Below are 21,383 nucleotides of genomic sequence, written 5' to 3'. Positions count from 1 at the left end.
AATATTTTACGGAAGAAATTTTTTAAAAATTCAAACAAAACATTTTCTTTTGTATAATAATAGGTTTCCCAACCCAAAATTGTATTTTTGTTATATCCCAAATTTTAATAACACCACATAGATCTTTACAAACCATAAGAAAATGGTACCAAATTTATTTTGGTAGCACACTTGGTAGTCACTAGTTTATGACAATTTAAAGTGTGTGTGTGGGAGAGGGGAGTTAAAATATCTTTTGCGCTATTGATTCTGAAACCAAATGTTATAGTGTACAAATAAAAATTCTGGCTTTGAACATGTGAAAAATTCTTACAAATGTAAAGTGGTAAATGAAAAGTAACCATTATGGACACAATTATTATTTGATTAAATATTAGGAAAAATCCTTTTATTTTTTGCAAAAGAAAAACATTAAAAAACACATACAAAACAAAAAAAGAAAACAGCGAAACTGACTGTTCATGTAAGATTCATTTCAACAATTAACACATTGAATATTCATAATATGATTCATAGCACAATAGAGATTAAGCTAAATTTTATTTTTTCATTCTAAATCAATAATACAAACTAGCAGTGACATAAAATATACTTAAATATAATATAATATTTTAATTTATGCAGATTTCATGTATATCATTATTGAGCCAATTTTCTATCAATTCTTATATATTATAAAGTTGTAATTTCAAAAATAAAAATATATTCATATAACTTGGGTGCATCAGCTTGCATTGAAACCGAAACCAAAATTTATGAAGTCATTATTTCTTGTTTTTGCACTTATTTGCAGGCAAGTCAACTTTATTTATTTATTTTGTCCTAGGTTCTGAAATATAGCCGATACATCACGGGTTATTCATTCATTTAATTCACCCCGTGTAGTTTTATAATTTTTTTATTTATTCGGTTTCACCCCGCCGTTCACCTCCATTTTCAATTATGTGTAAATTGTTTTATTTTAATCGCTGCCGACTTAATCTCTTGACAAGTGCCGGACGAAAGGTACCTCGAGGTTCTTTTTTTTATTTATTTATTTTTTTATTTTAGTCGAATAGTCTTTTGACTCTTTTTTTCGGGTCTATTTTTTTCTCTCCACATCGATCTTCCTCAAAATTTTAATAATGACACCATATATATAGTAGTAAGTTATAAAAAATATATATGGAAATTAAGCTACACAGAATATTCCGTGTTTCATTAGCCTGACGAATTCTCACGAGAATGAAATGTGGAATATTCTGTGTAGCTTAATTGCCATATATATTTTTATAACTTACTACCTAACTCTACCTATGTATTGAGCACTAATTACTGAAAATTTATGCATAAAATTATATTTTCATAATATATATATATATATATATATATATATATATATATATATATGAGTTCCTTCAGCTATAATCAAAACCGAAAGCAAAACTTATGAAGAATTCTTGGTAAAATTATTTATTACAACAAATGGAAGGTCATAACAATTAAATGACAGTCACTCGGAAGAAAAACGATGTAAGCATAACACAAAAAATAACCCACATGCTATCGTATTAATATAAACATCCTCAGATTTGGACCATGTAAAAACAGACAAACATAATTTGATAATAAGGCAAAAATTTAATTCACCGAAGATTCAACTTTGATTTTTTTTGTAAAAGACAATTTAAAACCTTATATTATAAAAGCCGACCATATTGATGAGTGGCCCTTTTTCTTTGACAGGACTGTTTTTATATGCATAGATACAAACAATATCATGCACATTATGTTGAAAAAACACAAACATTAAACAATAAATTGCAGTCACTGAAAACGGTAACCTAACTTGAAGTAGCATAGAAAAAACAAACTATTAATGACACAAGAGAAAAAAATTTCTTTTTCTATTATATAAATGAGAATCGTGTGTGTGTGTGTTTGAATGTCTGCTAAAAACTTTCATCATTCGCATCTGCCCTGGTCGAAACTGGTACCACCAAAGGACAATGCCCTGGATGTATAATATGTGAAAATTAGAAAAAAAGATTAATTCTGTGATTGTAATTATCTCCTTTTTGAAGTGGGGTCCCTTTTTCACATCACTTTCTTTGCAAGTCACGCACACGTATTAAACTAAAACTATGTTTAAAACGCTTATTTTGCAACATCATGACGTCATAAGCACTCGTGGCCATGTGGGCAAAAGTGTTTGTCTGTAGGTTTTTGACTTCTTCCCCTCTTTCACACTTAACGTTCAAGCTCAGGCATAGCAGCCCCCCCCCCCCCGCATGAGCATTCCCTGCTATTTTGATTGAAAGAAAAGTTGTTTTTATTTATTTTTTTTAAGGGGGAGAGGATTTTTTCTTCCCCTAACACACTGACAACAAAAAATGCTCAATATCCAGAGAATAGCTTCTTTTCTTCGTATCCCTTCTGCGAAAATATTTGGTGGGAAGGTTGTCATGTACTTCTTTTTTTGGGGCGATTACATTTTCTTTTATTTTTGAAATTGTTGTGGGGGTATCAAAGTTGCCCATGATCGAGTTGACATATAATAATGAAAAAGTGCTCAATATCCTTAGTATAGAAGGTGTACCTAAACAGAACTTCATGCGGACCTGGACAATGCCAGGTATCCAGGCTAGTATATTTATGAAAAGGTAAAAATTAAATTTTGTTTTGATCAAAATTTTATTACCCCTCCCCCTCCAAAATGAGTTACAAATCTCCAGTTTTACTTTTACAGACTAAACTTGTTGGTTTGTGATCAAAATGAATGTGTGAAAGTATGTTTTGATTTATCAGTTTATTTATTAGTTTGTGCGAGCCTTTTCTAGTCTTGCACAAAAACACGCGTTCACACCTCAAGCCATTTTTCTTGTCATACACATACACAAACATACGTGCGCACGTACACACACGTAGATATATTCACGTTCGCGTACATACACTCACATTCACGTGCATACACGCACATGCTAATGTACACACATGTACTCACATATACGCACACATGGGCAACGTCACTTCCCCTTTGAAGGAAATCCACACATGCGCAAAAGACCACCAGAAACAACTATAAAAGCAAGAGACAAGCTGTTTCCTTCCTTTTTTCAATTCAGCTTCCGAGCTGAGAGGTCGACGGACCAGCCGCCTTCCTTTTGGGGCCCGTGTGCCTCACGCCACCTGCTACTGTGTGGGGCAAGAGCTAACAGACAGTATGTACACTTTATACACTTTCTCTCTCCATCAACGGGATTGACTTTCTCACTCTTTTTTCCCTTTTGCTTTGGTCCATCAACCAGACAAGTTCGCATCCACAGCTAGTGGCCTGAAGACATTTCCATGTGAACAAGTACCAACATGTGCTCGCAGCTTTACTGATGTCAACCCTCTATCTTTTTCTCTGTCTACACGCTGGACTGCCATTTCTCGTTCCACTACATTACTCACTCCTCTTTCCACGCACGAACACGAGTTACACCCAAAACATTCATTTTTTAACAGAAAATAAATGACATGTTTATTTTATCCAGCAATTGAGTTTTGTTTCCTTCTTTCCATTCGTTTCATTATTTTCTTTTGTAGTGAGTTAGGATATTTATATCCTGGTCCGCAACAAGTTATACAGGAGTATAACCATCAAAACGGATTACTGTTTCTTTTTTTTTTTTGAACAGTTCACTATAAATTAATGCTTAGCGTTATTTATTTATGATGTCATTATCCTATCTTTCTCATGCATATGCTATAGTTTTATTAATATTAACAGTAATTAATTGAAGTGATTAAATAAAAAAGTATAACTTACTAAAATCTTTCTTAAAATATTGGCTGATTAATTTTACAAAAGAAGGCCACTAGAAACAAGTGAAGTATGCATGGTCCCCGTGAGGGCACAGTGAACGAATCATAAAAAAATAACTACGTCCATCATTTGCTTCCACTCCCACCCTATGTGGCCCCAAAAGTCCCTAAGGCTATATTTAAACATATTTGAGTTCAGCACCATGCAAAACTGCTAATAAATAGACATACACAAAAAATGTTGGACAAATATGGTAAAATAGTCCCAAAAATGGAGTGTTTTTATTAGTCCTAAAAGAGCCCCCGGGGTACACCCAAGAGTTATCTTGAAGTATAGACAAACAAAATTATATAGAAATCAGTTAGTTACAACTTTTCAGAAAGTTTTATAAAAATCTAAGGCATCAATTTTTTTTTTTTAATAAGCACAAAAGTGTCAAGTTTAGCCATTTTAAACCGAAAGGCACCCCTAGGGAGGCAACCGGAGTTTTCCCAGAAAATCAATTCTGTTACTTTTTTTAAATCATATCATGCTTAATGTTTGTGCTGCACCACACGTTCTTTAATTATTTTTACATTCAATGAAAAAAAAAAAAAAATGTAAGTTATCCCCCTTACACACCATCGCTCAAGCAAACTGATTTATTCTTTCTTTTCATTTCTTTACGGGCTTACTCAAAAGATAAATAATGTAGCAAATTTGTGAAGCAAAAGAATGATTGACTGACTGCACTCTGTTCTACTCGCTCTCTCATTAACAACACCACATTTTTTTTTATCGTTTTAAAATTCAATGAAAAAATTATAAGTTACCTTTTTCCCTACACACATCCACACCATCGCTCAGGCGAATTGATTTCTTTTCATTTCTTTATGGTCTTATAAAAAAATAAATAACAATGCACTTTGCAAGATGATACAAAGTTGGTAAAGTCAGCTATTTCCTAATAATTGTGATCTTTAGCATCTTGTTCAACTTAGTTTTGATGTTCACATTTTCAAACACATTAAACCACAAAAAAGTAAAACCTCTTACTTTCTCTAAATGAAATGTAAAAATTGTTGTTTTTTTTCCCACCTATTTTAATTATATAAACTAGTGGGACCTGTGGAAATACCACAGGGGATTCATTCATATGTAATATATTGATGTTGGCATTCTGTAGATGTCCAGTGTAAATGGAGACGCTCTGATATTATTGTAGCTTTTTTGTTAAAACTGCAAAAGTATTTATCTAAGCTAGCACGAACTCCCGGTAAAGCCCGGTCGTAAAGTTCGCTTGAATATGATATTTTAATTCTTGCAGCTTTCGTATATATTATTATAGAGTTAATGTTCTATCAATTTTTATATGTTATAAAGTTGCGATTTTAAAAATAAAAAATATATATCCATATGACTTGGGTGCATTAGTTTTAATCTAAACTGAAATAAAAATTCATGAAAAAGTTTCTTTCAGCCATAATCGAAACCGAAACCGAAACTTATGAAGAATTCTTGGTAAAATTATTTATGACAAGAAATAGAAGAACATAACAATTAAAAGACCCAGATGTAAGCGTGACACACACGCTATCGTATTAATATATAGATATCAAAACAGATTATGTTTAGCTAATTCTATGATTTTCAAATAACATATATATAGTAATCTGCAGACACCCACAATCAACTTTGAGTTTTCTTAATTTGCATATTTATTTCATAAATAACTTTTAATAAATCAATATTTTGTAATATACATTTTTTATAATACATGCAATACTTTCGTCGATAGTAAAACGGCTGATATCACCAAGATGCTGAGAACAGATACTACACTTTGAATTATTCATTTTTCAGAAAATATAAAAACGTTTACATTTAAAACAAGTTAGACAGAAGGCCATCAAAAGTGTGAGGAAAAGGAGATTGTTGCTCATCCTTGGTATAAAATGATAAAAATGTTTATCCTACTTTTGACTAGAATCATTTTAGTTACCAAAATACCACATTTACACTGGGGGTTGTCTTACTTAAGATGGCCCAAAATTTGTTGGAAATTTTATTTTTTCATAAATATATTTATATACAAAGATTTATATACAACTTTGATCTTAGCTAAAAGGCCAAGGAAATATAAGAAACGTTTTCATGATGCCATTTTTAAACGACTAAAGAAAAAAATAATTAATCTCTTATTGCATTGTTTTTTTTTTTATGAGTGCGTAGTATAAGTTCTATTGTCATAAGATCACCTTCCCAGGAATGACCTCCTCCGTTTTTACGGGGATGGGGTATTACATCTTCCGCTGATGAGATAGGATAATGTAATATCTAATGTAATACTTTTTCCTTTTATCGAGAGTGAAGGGGTGCTTGGGTCCTCCCAGAAATTAACTCAACTCTCTTTTTTTTGGGAGGTGGGGAATGAAGGTAGTGTACTATCTATTGTTTTCATATCATCATCTCTTCCTTTGGGGGTTAGTGTAGTATATGTTCGTCTACCGTGATATTTATCCTTCCAGGCTAGTAAAAATATGCGACCAGGAGGGAGAATTTTTACTAGTTTCAAATATATGTAAGTTGCGACCTAATTGCAAGACAAACATGTGTCTAGTTGATTTATGTTTGGTAGCAATGAGGTCACACACACGCACGCATTTATATATGTGCACAGAGATGATCTTGTAAAAAACTATGTCAGTTTGTAGTGATAAAAAGTCAGTTTTGTCTTTAACCATTGAACTGTGTTGACTTGTGTTCTCATGGCCGTGATGTCATAGAACTCGTAATGCGATGACAAATACCACATAAAATTAAAAGCATGTATACATATAATAAAAGCTTGAAAACTTTTTTCAATTCATCAACTTAGACATCATTATCATAATTTATTAATAAATGAAAACTTTTTTTTTAAATAATTTTATCAAAATATGATTTTTGTTCATATTATTTAAATTTAATGTTTCGGTCAATGTAACCTCCGACCTTCTTCAGGAGTATCTTGTCAAACTCGGGAATATTTCTGTTGAACTTTGGAATCTGTACAGAATTTCAAACATAATCGTTTATTTAATCCACAAAGGAAGCATGATTGATCCTAATTAATTTGCAATTGTATTTTGAGTGTTACTTGCACTGATAATTGAACCTTCAACCTCCAGAAAAGTGTAACTTACAACTAAATTTTACCAGATAGTTTAGGTTCTTGTCATAGCTGAAAGAATTAAAGCATACTATCCCCATAAATTAAATAAGGTTTTCATTTGAAATTCTGTGCAGATTCCAGAGTTTGACAGAAACATTCACGAGTTTGACAGAAACATCCATGGGTTTGACAGAAACATTCACGAGTTTTATGATACACCTAAAGAAGGTTAGAGGTTACATTGATTAAAATATGAATATGAGAACAGTAGTCCAAAAAATCCAAATAATACGAATAATCAATCCTCATCTTAAAAATTAAAAAACATTGATCTTTGTCATTTTTTTTTTTACAAGCACTTTTCAAAAACTTTAATTAAAGTTATGTTGATCTACCTTATTGTGTCACTATATGGACTTTTCCTAATACTATGAAAAGTCATGACAGTGGTAACAGAGAGAGCTGCTATAGCCAATTCAGAAATAGTCTCCAGTAACTCCTTACTTCAGTACTTTCTGTAAATACATACTTTTCTTAACTACTACCTTATTGTCTTATTTCTTTTTTGATCCTTCAAAGTCACAACAATTATGACATTGTTTTCAAAAGGAAAATGTCATTAAAATTAAAAATAGTCCTTTTTCAGTCTCAAGACACAATGGATACTCCCTGTAAAGGTGCCTACACAGAGAGTCTATTTCTACGAGTATGATACCTTACTTAACCACTTTTCCATTTTGTCTGAAACTTTCATTTCATATTTATTTGCTTTACATACTGACATTGCAATCATTTTATTATTTTTGGTTCACAGTTTACAAATATTTTTTTAATTATATTTTCTTTCTACCTAATTAGTATTTATACAAATAAAAATAAGTAAACGGTTAATAATTTAGGTGATAGAAATATTTTCAGTGCACGTAAAGATTTGTTTTAAGAAAATAGAATGCCATAATAGATATTTATTTACAATGATATAATAAAATCGGATTTTATTGTAGCTCCCAAAAGAAGCAGTCTGAATTGGAACAAAAATCAAAATTGCCTCAGACAAGAAAGATTTCTAATTTCTTAGTTTTAATTTGAAAAAAAAAAAAAAATGTGCCTATTATCTGTCTATCTGCTAACAAACTCAATACAAATTTTAAGAAATTGAAATAATTATAAAAAACATCATTTTATTTACAAGCACAATTTGTGTTTTGATTTTTATTTTTCAAATATTAATAGGTCCTGTGACCAAAGGAGGGTGGACCTGTAAATTCACCCTCGTTTGCTTGTCTGTCCGCACTTTTCTCAATAACTATGCCTTGGAATATTTTAAAATTTTGCAAAAACATTAAACATGATATGAGTAAAAAAGTAAGAGAACGGATTTTCCAGGAAAACTCCGGTTGCCTCCCTAGGGGTGCCTTTCGGGTTAAAATGGCTAAACTTGACACTTTTGTGCTTATTAAAAAAAAAAAATTGATGCCTTGGATTTTTATAAAACTTTCTGAAAAGTTGTATCTAACTGATTTCTATATAATTTTGTTTGTCTATACTTCAGTGCTCAGAGAAGCTTCTGATGATTGTTGAGGAAAATTGAAGGTGTCCAACAAGATGTTTAGAGGAATAGAAGGATCTTGTTGTACTTTGTCTGGAAGATGTGATGGTCGCAGTTGGTTAACGTGTCGAACCCAAATAAAATCTTGGACTTTTACCTTGTACATTACATTTCCAGTTCTTTGTATAATGTAACCTTGAGTCCATGGGTCCTTGTTGTTGCGGTAATCCTTTGCTAAGACTTGTTGACCCGGAGAGAATGTTCTTTGGACAGACCCATGATGGGGGTTGTACTGCCGTTCCATTTTTGCGTTCCTCTTGATGGGATGATGTGGTTTTGGACGTAGTACATCAATGTGTAATCGGATTTTCCAATTCATCATGCATTCGGCTGGTGAGGTACTGTTTGGTGTGTTAGGGTTTGGTGTTGCCCTATAGCTTGTCAAGAACGTTTCCAGAATTTCCGATGTTGACCCTTCTCCCGAGTTTTAAAAGGGCCCTTTAAAAGGTATCCACCAGTCGTTCGACTTGACTGTTCGATTGTGGGTGGAACGGTGCTGTGCGAATGTGGTTGATACCATTTTGTTCACAGAAGGTGGAGAACTTCGCTGAGCTAAAAGCGGTACCGTTGTTTAAGCATCTTAGTAAAATGTTTTTCAGTGTCCTGTGTTGACTTCAGGGAAAATGAGTTGAAAACAGATTCCAATGGAACAGTGAAGAGATTGACTTCCTCAATCCAGTCCAAACCGATCAGGTTTAGATCAGTGTCTGTCACGTAGCAAGTTCCAGTAAAAACTTTGTTTTGGAAGGAAATAGAGCACTTCAGCTCCCTAGTCAGTTTGATATTCCCAGATGCACTTTTGGCAACATGGTTGGTTTTTATTAAGTTTGGTTTGCCAATTTTTGTCCATGTTTTGTGTGAGATGAGAGTGATATCTGATGCGGTGTCGAATTGGAACCGAACTGGACTCTCGTTTAATCCGACACTGATATATCTCCTGTGAGATCTAAAGTGAATTTTAAAGGAGGCAGAGACTGTGTTTGATCTCTGTTTCTGGTTTTTCTTTTTGTACTTTTGCTTAGCAGGTGACTTTTCCTTAGGAGAATTAGGAGGGTGACAAAAGTTTTCTTTGTGGCCACGTTTGTGACACACTTGCCACTCGTGTTTTTTGACGGGACAAAAATGTGCATAGTGCCATTCACCACAAGACCAGCATGCGGATGGTGGTTTCTTTTTCGAGCCTTTATATTTATCATCTGAAATGATGCGAGACGTTTGCGAAGGTAGTGTAGATTGTTGGACTAACATTGTGACCCTTCTTTAAGATCAACAACCTGTTGCATTCGGTTGTCAGGTCCTGAACGGTCAATTTCTTGTCTGATTCAAGCTTTGCCAGCAGTCGGGAACATAGCTCTGAATCGTTTGGTGACTGAAGACCTGCTATAAAAATTAAACATTTCAGTTGATCTTCAGTCAGTGTTTGAAGATGAAATCTGTCACATTCACAATTCATGTGGCCAGCATAGGTGACAATCTTCCGACTGTTTTTTTGTCCGCTTGAAGCAGTTGTATCAGATGTTAAATAAGGACTGTTGTTCTCCGAAAATGTCCGTTAAGATAGTCTCAGTGAATGTCAAATCGGAAGGTTGTTTTGGTAAAATAAAATTTACAAACCTTTTGTTTTCTTTGGTATCCAATTTTTGAATCCGCAAATGTGTTTTCCAACGTTCGTCCTTACTGGGGTATTTGTGGTAAAAGGTGTCCTTCCAACGCGAAAACCAAGCTTCAAATGTACAGCTGTTATCGGCGTCGTAAGCGAATTCTGTAATTGCATTTGCAAGCTCAATACTGGACGAATTTCTGTTGTCTTGCGACTGGAATTTTTGTGTTAAAGTCGTTATCAAATTTAATTGAGCTTGTTGTTGGTTAGAATTTATTTAAGTAATTCTGCGGAGATCGACATTTTTATTTATTTTTCCTTCTCCGCGTGTTGCCAAAAAAAAAAAAATATTGCAAAAGGATTTTTTGCTTCTTCTCATGTGCTCACGAGAAAAAAAAATGTTTTAAAAGTGGTTTCTCTTTTTATTTCTTCCCTTGTGTGTTACCGAAAGAAAGAAAAATATTTCAAAAGATTCCTTGTTTTTTTTTTTTTTTTTTTTAAATATTTCTTCGGGTGTTCACAAAAAGAGAGGAAAAAAATTCAAGATTCTTTGTTTTCCTTTATTTTAAAAAAAAAATAAATTATTTCCTTATTCTTCGTGTGTTCATGAAAAAAAAAAAAAATGTTAGAAAGTTTCCGTTTTTGTTGGCAATTTACGAGGGTAATCTCTTTTTTTTTTTTTTTTTTGCAAATCTGCGAGAGTGTGTTTTTTTTTTTTTCTTCTCAGCACATGTGATTCTTGTCTGTTTTTGATTTGTTGAGTTTTAATCTCATCTCGTCGCTACTCTGTTAAGAAGTGGGTAAATGGAATCCTTCAAAAAAACCATGGTAATAAATCACATCGATGGAGAGACAAAACAATGGTTATCGGTTAACAACGTTTATTAATGTTAACATAACGATTACATAAAAATATATACTCAGATGGGAACAGATTGAATTAGAAATCTCTGCTATGAAAAACGCTGTTCGTTCCTCTATTGTCCCAATTGCAGCCTGTGCCGCTTCTCGTCATATTCTTGTTCCTGTGTTTACATACAAGAATCCCAGGGACCATTCCACAGTTCAGGGAAAACAACTCTTCTCTGAAAATGTAGGAGTTATTTTCCTTAGATTGGATTCTTAGACTCGTTCTAATTGTTGTCTGAACACTTGGATTTTTACAAAACTTTCTGAAAACTTGTAACTAATTAATTTCTATATAATTTTGTCTATACTTTGCGATAACTCTTCGGTATGCCCCAAGGGCTCTTTTAGGGTTAATAAAAACACTTCATTTTTGGGACTATTTTACTATATTTGTCCAAAATTTTCTGTGTATGTCTATTTTTAGCAGTTTTGCATGGTGTTGAACTCAAATTTAAATATGCTAAAGGCTTAGGAACTTTTGGAGCTGAATGGGTGGGTGGGTGATGGACTTCGTCATTTCTTTTTTTTTTTTTTTTTGCATGGTGCAGAACTCAAATTTACATATATTAAGGCCTAAAACTGCACCGTTTGTTCATTTTCACCAGGATTTGACATCCCCTGGGGACTTTTAGGGCTAATTGGGGGAGGGGGACAAAGGCTGAACTTAGTCATTTTTTTTTTGTATCTCGTTCGCTGTGTACTCATGGGGGACCATGCATGCTTCCCTTGTTTTTCTTATATTTGCAAAGGATTTCTTTCGGTACACCATTATTGTGATGTTTAATTTGTAATATACTAGTGTGAGGTGGAGAGGTCAGCTTTGCCCAGGCAAAAGATATGCTTAAATATGATATTTTAATTTGTCCAGATTTTAGATATATTTTTATAGAGTCAGGATTTCAAAAGTTAAAAAAAAAGTATTTAGGTGCCATCAGCTAGAATCGAAACTGAAACTGTAGCATTCAAAGCTGGTGACGTTCCACTATACCAATGTGACACGTATATAAACCGATTAAAAATTAAAAATAAACTAAGACGAATGTACAAAATGCTTAACGATTTTTCAATTTTGACCCATTTTTGACCTCTTAAAAACGATTTTAACCGGCTAAAGACCCATAAAAGAATGGCCTATAAAAAATCCAATCATTTTCATTTCAGAGGAGATAGAGTTTGAAAATAAGGAGACAGACCGACAGACAAAAATATAGCCGTTTATATATTAGATTTCAATTTTATTTTTAATAAACACTTGATTTTATGATTTGTTTTTTGCAAAATAAATTATACTATTCTGTGAAAAACAGATAAAACTAGCTGATAAAATTTGGTAGCCATTTGTGAATTTAATCGTTTTAATATAATCAAATAACGCGGCAAATAAGTAACAAACAAGACCCCCCCCCCCCGAACAGAAAAATATTAAAAAACCGAAACATTTATTGTATAAAAATGTATCAATATATAATTGTAAAAACATTTATTTAAAAGTCTGCATAAAAAATTTAGTTTTAATAAAACAATTTTGTAATGAAAGCAACATTAGATTTTTTATATAAAGTAAAATGGCTTTTCTTTTTTTGAACAAATAAATAATTTAGATGAAACATTTTTTTGAATTAAAGCAATTTTGAAAGGTCAACAACAAATTAATAAATGTTTTTGACCGAGAAGCACCATCTGGTGACAGTTTAGTACAATGCACCAAGAAAAGATAACCGCCGTCCGCATACTGCAGAAGTACCTTTTGCAAATAAAGGTGGCAGCCCGCTAGGACCTGTAACTTCTACACACACACACAATATATATATATATATATATATATATATATATATATATATATATCATTCCTTATCTCAAAAATTCAAAAACATGAAATCGGTAGAATCGAATTACACAAAAATGGAAATGAATGTTAACGACTATGGTTTGTTATAAAAAAAAAAAATTAAAAAAAATAGAACAAAAACGTTCTTTTTAACCATTCACCAATAACAGCCATTGTGAAAATACACCTGGAGAAGGTCAGAGGTTACATCGGCCGAAATGTTGTGAGAATAACAACCAAGATGAGAACAGTAGTCTGAACAATCCAAATACAAATTATCAATTCTCTTCTAAAAAAATTCAGAAACATTACAACATTGATGATGAAAATGTATACATACATATACACACATATATACACACACACATGTATATGTGTATATACATATTTACATATACAGGAGGTATTAGTAAAAGAAAAAAAAATACAATGTTAAAAATGTTGGAAATAAAAGAAGATGAAGGGGGTGAAGTAGGTGAGGGTTGAATAATGTGAAAAGCAAGACAGTAGCAGAACTTGGTATAAATATAGTTTAAGCAATTCATCTTTTAGCTTGTAAGCTAATACACAATGACATTGAGTTTGATCAGATACACTTTTTTCTAATCTAATTTTCTGACCTAATTTACTTGAATGTCATACAAACTCATAAAAAGTACACCATTTTGTTTTTTCATCTTAATTTTCTGCATCGACTAATTAAAATAATGCTGCTGCACTATTTTAAACAATCAATTCACACTTCTTCAAGCCATGGATCCATTTCATGATGTTCTCAATCTCGGTCTTTTCTATAAATAATACCATATGGATTTTTCAGAATGGTCTGATCTATCCTCTGCTTCCTTTGTTCCAGCTGATTTGACTCAGTCTATTAGTCTCCATAAATTTGCTGTTTTGATATCTCATTTTAATATAGCTTTCTATTCCAGTAGCTTCTTTCCAAGAACTGTCAGCTGCTGGAACTCTCTTTCTACTGACCGTTTCTTCTATAAATTTTTTTTTTTTTTTTTTTTCAAGACTAAGGTCAATGGTCATGTCCTTCCTTTGCAATAATCATCTTTCGTTTTTATTAGCTCTTACATCAAGTGGCTTTATGCCTTGTCTGGAGCAATTTCCATAAAAAAATAAAAATGAATGAAACTGAAAATTTATTATTCCATTTCATTTATTAGAAATATTTTATTTGTATATTTTCTTAGATCTCCCATGACCTTTTGGGCCAGTATTTAATATAAATATTATAAAATTATTAACATTAAAATTAGTTAATAAAGCAGCAGTAAGAGTCAGTAGTTACAGCTGCTGCTGCTTTCAAACAAGCATACACATCTATAAATTAGAAGCAGACCCCAACCTCTACATAAAGTTCTAACTGTAGTGGCGGTGGTAACATGGTAACGTCAGCCTTAGCGGGACTCTGGTAAAAATCCAGGAGGAGTTTGCATTAAGATCCGTTATCTTCTGGTTGCCTCTGCCTGTTGAAAGCAAAGGCTTTCAACATACAGAGTTGAAGACATGGAATCACAAATCAGCAACATTATTTCTGCGGCATTCCTTTGTGTGTTCTGGGCCAAATCTTCCTTGACTTTGCATGCAACCCGATCCCTGCTGCTCTTGATGTTTCTTAAAGTTGTCCAACACATGCCAGCATGTATGCTAAATCGAATGAGATGAAATATCATCATATTTTAGTTTAATAAATAAAATGAAGTCTGTACGTTCACTGTAGAACAGCTGAATGAAGTTCAACTAAACCATGCAGATTAAAAGGCATAGCTCAACAATTATGTAAACTTGATCTTTAGAAACATTGAAGAATATAAAAGATAAAAACTATGAATGGAAAAGGCATGTCTCATATTAGTCTCCAATCAAAACGTTTCAGTAAAAAGAAAAATAGAACGACTCAAAACATGGATGAGTGGATGCCAAGATCAGAATCAATCTTTGGTTTACACAAAATGAAAGCTAACTATATAAAAAAAAAATAATAAAAACTGTGAACACACAAATAAATTGGTCAAATGTGGTAACATTGGTTCCCTTTCTTTAATATAATCAAAATCCTCAAGCTTTACGCGAGATTCAAACTCAAGTATTTTATCTAAAAACTATTTCCTTAGTAATATGTACTCTGCCTATTCCTTTTTTATCAACCAATCATATGTTTCTATTGGCATACAAACAGAGACCCCCTCCCAAAACAATATTACTTTTTAATAATAAGTAGACAATTAAAAAGCATACTCAAAATAAAAGCTGACAATATCAAAATGATGATATACTCACAGAAGCATTGGATGCACAGTTGGATAAGTTGGTCAAAGGTGGCAGCCCGAACTGTAATTCCTGGCAGCAGTGGTTTCTCCTCTTCGAGATAATCAGAGAGAGGAGCAGATATTGAGTTCTGTTCAGTTGATTCAACAGAATTTTGGCAAGTCATTAGTTGAGCTGGCGGTAATGATCCTATGTCATCACAGGTGGCAGCTATGGTGGCATCTGAAAAGTCTGTGTCTAAGGTAAATGAAGCCATGTCTGGCTGTGATGTAACAAATGTTTCGGTGGTTGATGCAGAATTGCAGTCAAGTGATGATAAAGGTGGGGGAGATGGAGGAGGAGAAGGAGGAGGGGACTGTGGAGGGGAATGGGTATGTGAAACTTGAAACGAGTGCTCAGTAAGCACCAATGAATCATGATGACAAGTCACGTCTGAAATTGTAAAAATAACTCATGTTAATAACATGCATAGCAATACAGATATCAAAAGATACAAAATATTTAGACTACTGTTCTCATCTTGAGTGTTATTCTTACAACATTTCAGTCAATGTAACCTCCAACCTTCTCCATGTGTATCTTGTTGAACTCTGGATCCTTTTTCTCTTGGGAAATTTGAAAGATTCCCCGAGTTTGACAAGATACTCATGAAAAAAGTTGGAGGTTACATTAGCTGAAATGTTAAGATGAGAACAGTAGTCCAAAAAAAAAAAAAAACAAATAATACAGATACAAAATATATTTATCGTTTTTAAAAAGTCTTGCCAATTGAGTCTCGAATCTGTCTCTGTGGATAACTATTTTATATATGAACACTTAGCCAAAGAAAATAATTATTTTCACTAAGCATTGAGGCAAAGCTCTCCCATAAAAATCACAATTTCTTCCTCTAGTACTAAGATTCTCATAGCTCGTAGATAGTTTGCCATATTCAGTCACCAGGATCCCAGTTCTGAGTTTCATTAGTTCTAATTTATTTTTTACTATGAATAGCACTTATTCTAACTGTTCTTTATAGACACTTATGTGTTCATACGTGTTTATCAGCTGTTTTGGAAACTGTATGTTTGAATTGTAAAAAGAATTTGTTTTATTATTAATATATAGTCTCCAATGTGCACCATGTTCTTATTACTGTTAGTACATTAAAAAAAAAAGAAACTTGAATGGCAGGTTTTAAATAATCATCCACAGGTGACATTATTAAAGTGCGAGCAATGTTCCTTAACCAGCTCACAGAATCCAGATGTCAACATTAGAATCTGTCATCCTTGGATCTTCTCTTCCTCAATTTGTGACAAGCAAGAACATCTCAGGTGCAGGGCTGCAAATCCACAGAGTTATGATAACAATGTTTCTTCTATGTCTTTTCAAACCTACCCTCACTTCATATCCAACTGCTGGGTCTGACTGTTTTGTGTCGCAATGATAAAACCCTGCAATCTTTCGGGTATAACAAATAGATCTTGTCATAAGGAGGACTTTATGCACATTGGACAATCCTGTGGCATAATCTTCATGTGCTATGCCATGAAATTCGATTTGCATAACAATCAAAAACAGCAGCAATGACGAACCAATGATATGTTACAATTACTACATACAAAATTCTTCCCAACAACCACAGAAATGTTTCTGAATTTTGCAGATGAAGGTTAATTATTTGGATTATTCGGACTATGAGAAGTGCCTGCTTCATTCATAGTTTTCATCTTGGTTATTATTCTCACAACGTTTCGAACAATGTAACATCCACCCTTTTTCAGGTGTATCTTGTTGAACTCGAGAATCTTTCTGCCAAACTCGGGAATCTGTACAGAATTTTGAATGAAACACTTTATTTAATCCACAGAGGTAGCATGTTCTTGTTCTGTCAGCCATGACCGTTGCGAGGACAACACTCAAAATGAGAACGGTAGTCTGAATAATCCAAACAATACAAATGTATAAGTCTTGTTCAGGGGTCAGGCGTTTTCTGATATTATGCTAGCTCACTCCCACTTCCCATGGTTCAACAGTCTCTGTTAGCACAATCTCTGTCTCTGTGGCACAATGACTGTGGGGGAGCCTTTGAACTCCTCATATTTTGACCTCTTGCACCAAACTTACCCAGTTCTCATAGGGAGGCAAGCACAAAGTCAGTGAGTGCACATTTTTAAAGGTGCTGTCATTGTGAGACATTGACAGGTGTTTTGTGTAGCCAGTGTGATCACGCCTGCTAGCCGACAATCGGATTTAAAACAATGTTCAAATGATATGCATGCATTTCTCTCTCTCTTTTTCAATGAAGAAAGAGAATTCAATTATTCAATTGTTTAAAAGTTGAACACTAGGTGCTAATGCTGCCATGCATGATGCATGCATCAGGTCAGTTTTAATATCTGCTCCTCCCGTGTTAAAATTAAGTTATATTTTTTATAAAAAATACCTTTGTTCGCTATTTTGTGAAGCATTTAATTTTCAAAGAATTGGTCCCTGTCATGAAGAATGCCTACCATTAACAATGATGGAAATGCCATCTGTTAAAGACAACCCCACACCAGCAGATGCATAGCCGATTATGGTTGATGCTATATCGACCCCTAGATGTAAGGGAATGTGCCTATCATTTTTACTGTGGTTGATTACAGGGAACTCCATGACACGGACACACTAAGAAACGTCTCTATGACACAGACACACCAAGAAACACGATCAGATTATATTGATGTTGTTAAAACCAAGATACATCCTCATCTCAGAGTATAAACATTCCACATGATCGTACCAGCACAATCGATTCATTTTTATTCCATGCGAAAGTGGGAGAGAAGACTGGGCAATAGCCCAGCATTCACAGCCATGTACCATGACAATTCTGACAGCTGCTATATAAACGAAATGTGATACATGCTGCAGATTAATACTTCACCATTTACAAAGTCTTCATTTAGTTGTTAAGTGTTTCTGCTAATTACTTCTGTTGATGGATTTACACTCCTAAAAAATGTGGAAAAAATTTGTTAAAATATGGAAAAGTTTGGTGCTTGTCTATGATTGGGCCGCAAAAAAACTTTTTTACAAGAAAAATCTGAAAAAAATCTTTATAATGTACATACTTGTCACAGCATGAAGATGTCATATTCCAAAAAATCACGTAAATCGATCAAATAGTTTTTTTTATTTAAGAAAATCAAATATTATCACACATTTTAACGAAGATTTGCTTCACGCCATCTTGTTTGAGACCTAACGACACTAACGATACCTGTGGGAAATATGGGATCGACAAGGGCAGACAATTGACTTTTTTTTTCTCAAATGTTGAAAACACTTTTTTTTATAATACAAATACAAAATAAATTAACATAACGACTTCTTTTCCTAAAAAGAATGTCTAAAACAGTTTTTTTTTTAAATAGACTTTATTAAGCGAACATGAAAAACATGAAAATATAAAAAATAATGGTATTTCTTTACATTGGAATCACCTTTACAATTTTTTAAAAATGACGAAGTTAATTTATTATTTTGTATTTGTATTATAAAAAAAGTGTTTTCAACATTTAAGAAAAAAACGTTTTTTAAAGTCGATTGTCTGCCCTTGTTGATCCCATATTTCCCACAGGTGTTGTTAGTGTCGTTAGCAAATCTTCGCTAAATTGTGTGATAATATTTGATTTTCTTAAATAAAAAAAAAACTATTTGATCGATTTATGTGATTTTTAGAATATGACATCTTCATGCAGTGACAAGTACGTACATTATAAAGATTTTTTTAAAAGATTTTTCTTGTAAAAAAAAATTTTTTTTTTCCCCAATTATAGACAAGCACCAAAAGTTTTGTTATAGTCAAGATTGCTCTTTTTGACTTCCTTTTACTGCTTTGCAGACAATACGATGGTGACAAGCAAGATAGGGTCCCTTCTAATTAATGATCATCTTCCTCTCAGATAACGTTAGATTTATTAAGAATGGCTTTTTTTGTCCACTCGATCATGTCTAATTATCCAGCCAAATGGACAACAGAAACCGAATTCAAGAAGAGCAGATAATCTTGACTATAACCTAATTTTTTTTTTTTACCATGACTCATTGTTAATATGACAGGTAATAACTCAAAATGCATAAATGAAGGTGTTAAAATGCTGGGAACATTCTTTATTCCAGAAGTTGTAAACTTAATCATTACAGAAGAATTTGTGTGGGAGCAAAATATGAACTTGAAGTCGTGTAACAAACGTTGCTATTGTTGATTTTGTTATTGTTATTAAATGAGTCAAACATGAAGGAAGATAGGGTCTCAGGATTGTCTGGTTTGCGGGAAGTTTTCCTTGTTGGCTGCAACTATTTATTAGACTTCAATATTATTACACCCGACAGCAAGAGAAGCAAGTTGCATACAAAGTCGAAGACAGTTTGGTCCAGAATACAGAGAAATTGCAAAATCACACTTTGTGCTAAGAAAAAAAAAAAAGAAGCTGTTACTTCTAAGTGTTATTGTTAAAAGAGTCAGACTTCCACATATAATTCCAAACAATAAAGTTATCAAAGTTTTTTGTTCAAAAAGTTATTCATTATAGAATGATTTCTATGGAAGACAAATATGAATTTAAAGTCAAGTGGGATAACAAATACACATGTCCTTGATATAAATTTATTAGAAACTTATAAAAATGTTATATATAAAAATATATAAGTATCCAACTTAAGCTTACACATATACTTGAAATAAACATATATTAATATACATTAATGTTTTGCAGTTCACTACTGCTGCTTCCTTGAATGTCTTACAATTTACACACACATAAGATAAACACATACATTAATTTATCATTAATGTCAAACAGTAGAATCCAACAATCCTTCTCAATTAAGTCACATTTATAACCAGGAATAAACATTTGTCCTAAGAAATAATGCTTTCATGAATGTTATCTATCAAATATATACAGCATCAACAGATATTAGAGAACAAAAGTTTTCAATGAAACTAGCAATACTATGCCCCTCCCTCTTCGATCTAATATTTTTACTAGTTTATATAATGTAAGTGTTAAGTTTGCTAATGAACAATTGATTGTGAAATTGTTTGTTGATATTGTTTAAATTAATCAGACAATCGTTCTCATCTTGAGTGTTATCTGAATAACGTTTCAATCAATGTAACCTTTGACCTTTGTCAGGTATAAAAGTCGCCATGTTTGTGGAAGGAACAAAACGGGAGGGGTAGCTTTGCACTCTAAGGTTTTGAATTTTTGGATGAGAAGGTAATGCCTGGAATGATGGTGTCATAACAGTACACTATGCTCCCCTGAAGTGAGCAGTAAAATAGTAAAATAGAAGTAATAGTATAGTTCGGCTTCAAACAGATACCAAAACTCCATTACTAATAAATAAATCCAGACATGTTAATTTTTCTTGAAATCTCACCAATCAAAGAGGCAGAATATCCCCCCCTACAAGTAACATGGCTTTCTCAATTTACGCTTTGAGGTCACCTCTTATTTTTAACATGTCATTCAAACCATTCCATACAAACAGTCCTACAGAAATCACAATACATTACTTTTCCACAGAGAAAATCTGATTTTCTTTTTTTTAAATCATTCATAGATATAAATGACATGACAAAGTCCTCTAATTTTGCTCAAGAAAATTAGACTCATAACCAACAACCTGCCAGCCTGGGCAATTAAATATTGAATGTTGCTAATCATTTTTTTTAAGAACATCCTCTGCCTGTCAGCAATAATAAACGATGGTGCTGATTTTATGGACAACCCAATGCTATTTACAAATGTCAATTTTGACAATTACAACATTTTATATTGCAATCCCTGACAAAACCTGGCCCAGTTGACCCCCCCCCCCCCAAGAATAAATAATATTTATTTTTAATTTTAGATATTATTCATCTGAGGAAATGTCGATCAAGAATATACCAACTTTGCGGGTATTTGTTTTGTAGTTATTTTATCTTACTTTTAGCTGGACACACACACCTCCCATATATATATATATATATATATATTCTCTAGAGAACAGGCTTGACTTTAAATAATATCGTAGTAATAATACCTTATTGACAGACTTGTATGCTGATAGGTATCAAAGAATTAGCAGCAGCTGTTGAGGCAAAACCGTATAAACAATTTTCGCCATATTACTTTCAGAATGATTGGTTATTTTTATACAAATAAAAGCGTAGAACACAACTTTAAGAATAACTACTGTTCCTATTTACAATGC

At 32.9% G+C, this 21,383-nt stretch overlaps 1 protein-coding gene across 4 annotated transcripts in view; it reads right to left on the bottom strand.

Moving 5' to 3' along the window:
• LOC145248945 (ras guanyl-releasing protein 3-like) overlaps positions 1-21,383 on the bottom strand; it is a 258,134-nt gene that overhangs the window by 84,255 nt on the left and 152,496 nt on the right. For all 4 annotated transcript variants that reach the window (XM_080110745.1, XM_080110744.1, XM_080110742.1 and 1 more), the window contains one exon: positions 15,162-15,581. In XM_080110745.1, the coding sequence (XP_079966871.1) occupies positions 15,162-15,581 (420 nt within the window). The remainder of the gene's footprint in view (positions 1-15,161; positions 15,582-21,383) is intronic.

This window comes from Euprymna scolopes, chromosome 27 (assembly GCF_053919585.1).
Source record: "Euprymna scolopes isolate OS-2025 chromosome 27, ASM5391958v1, whole genome shotgun sequence".
Classification (NCBI taxonomy): Eukaryota; Metazoa; Mollusca; class Cephalopoda; order Sepiida; family Sepiolidae; genus Euprymna; species Euprymna scolopes.
This window is presented reverse-complemented; position numbering and strand designations above follow the sequence as displayed.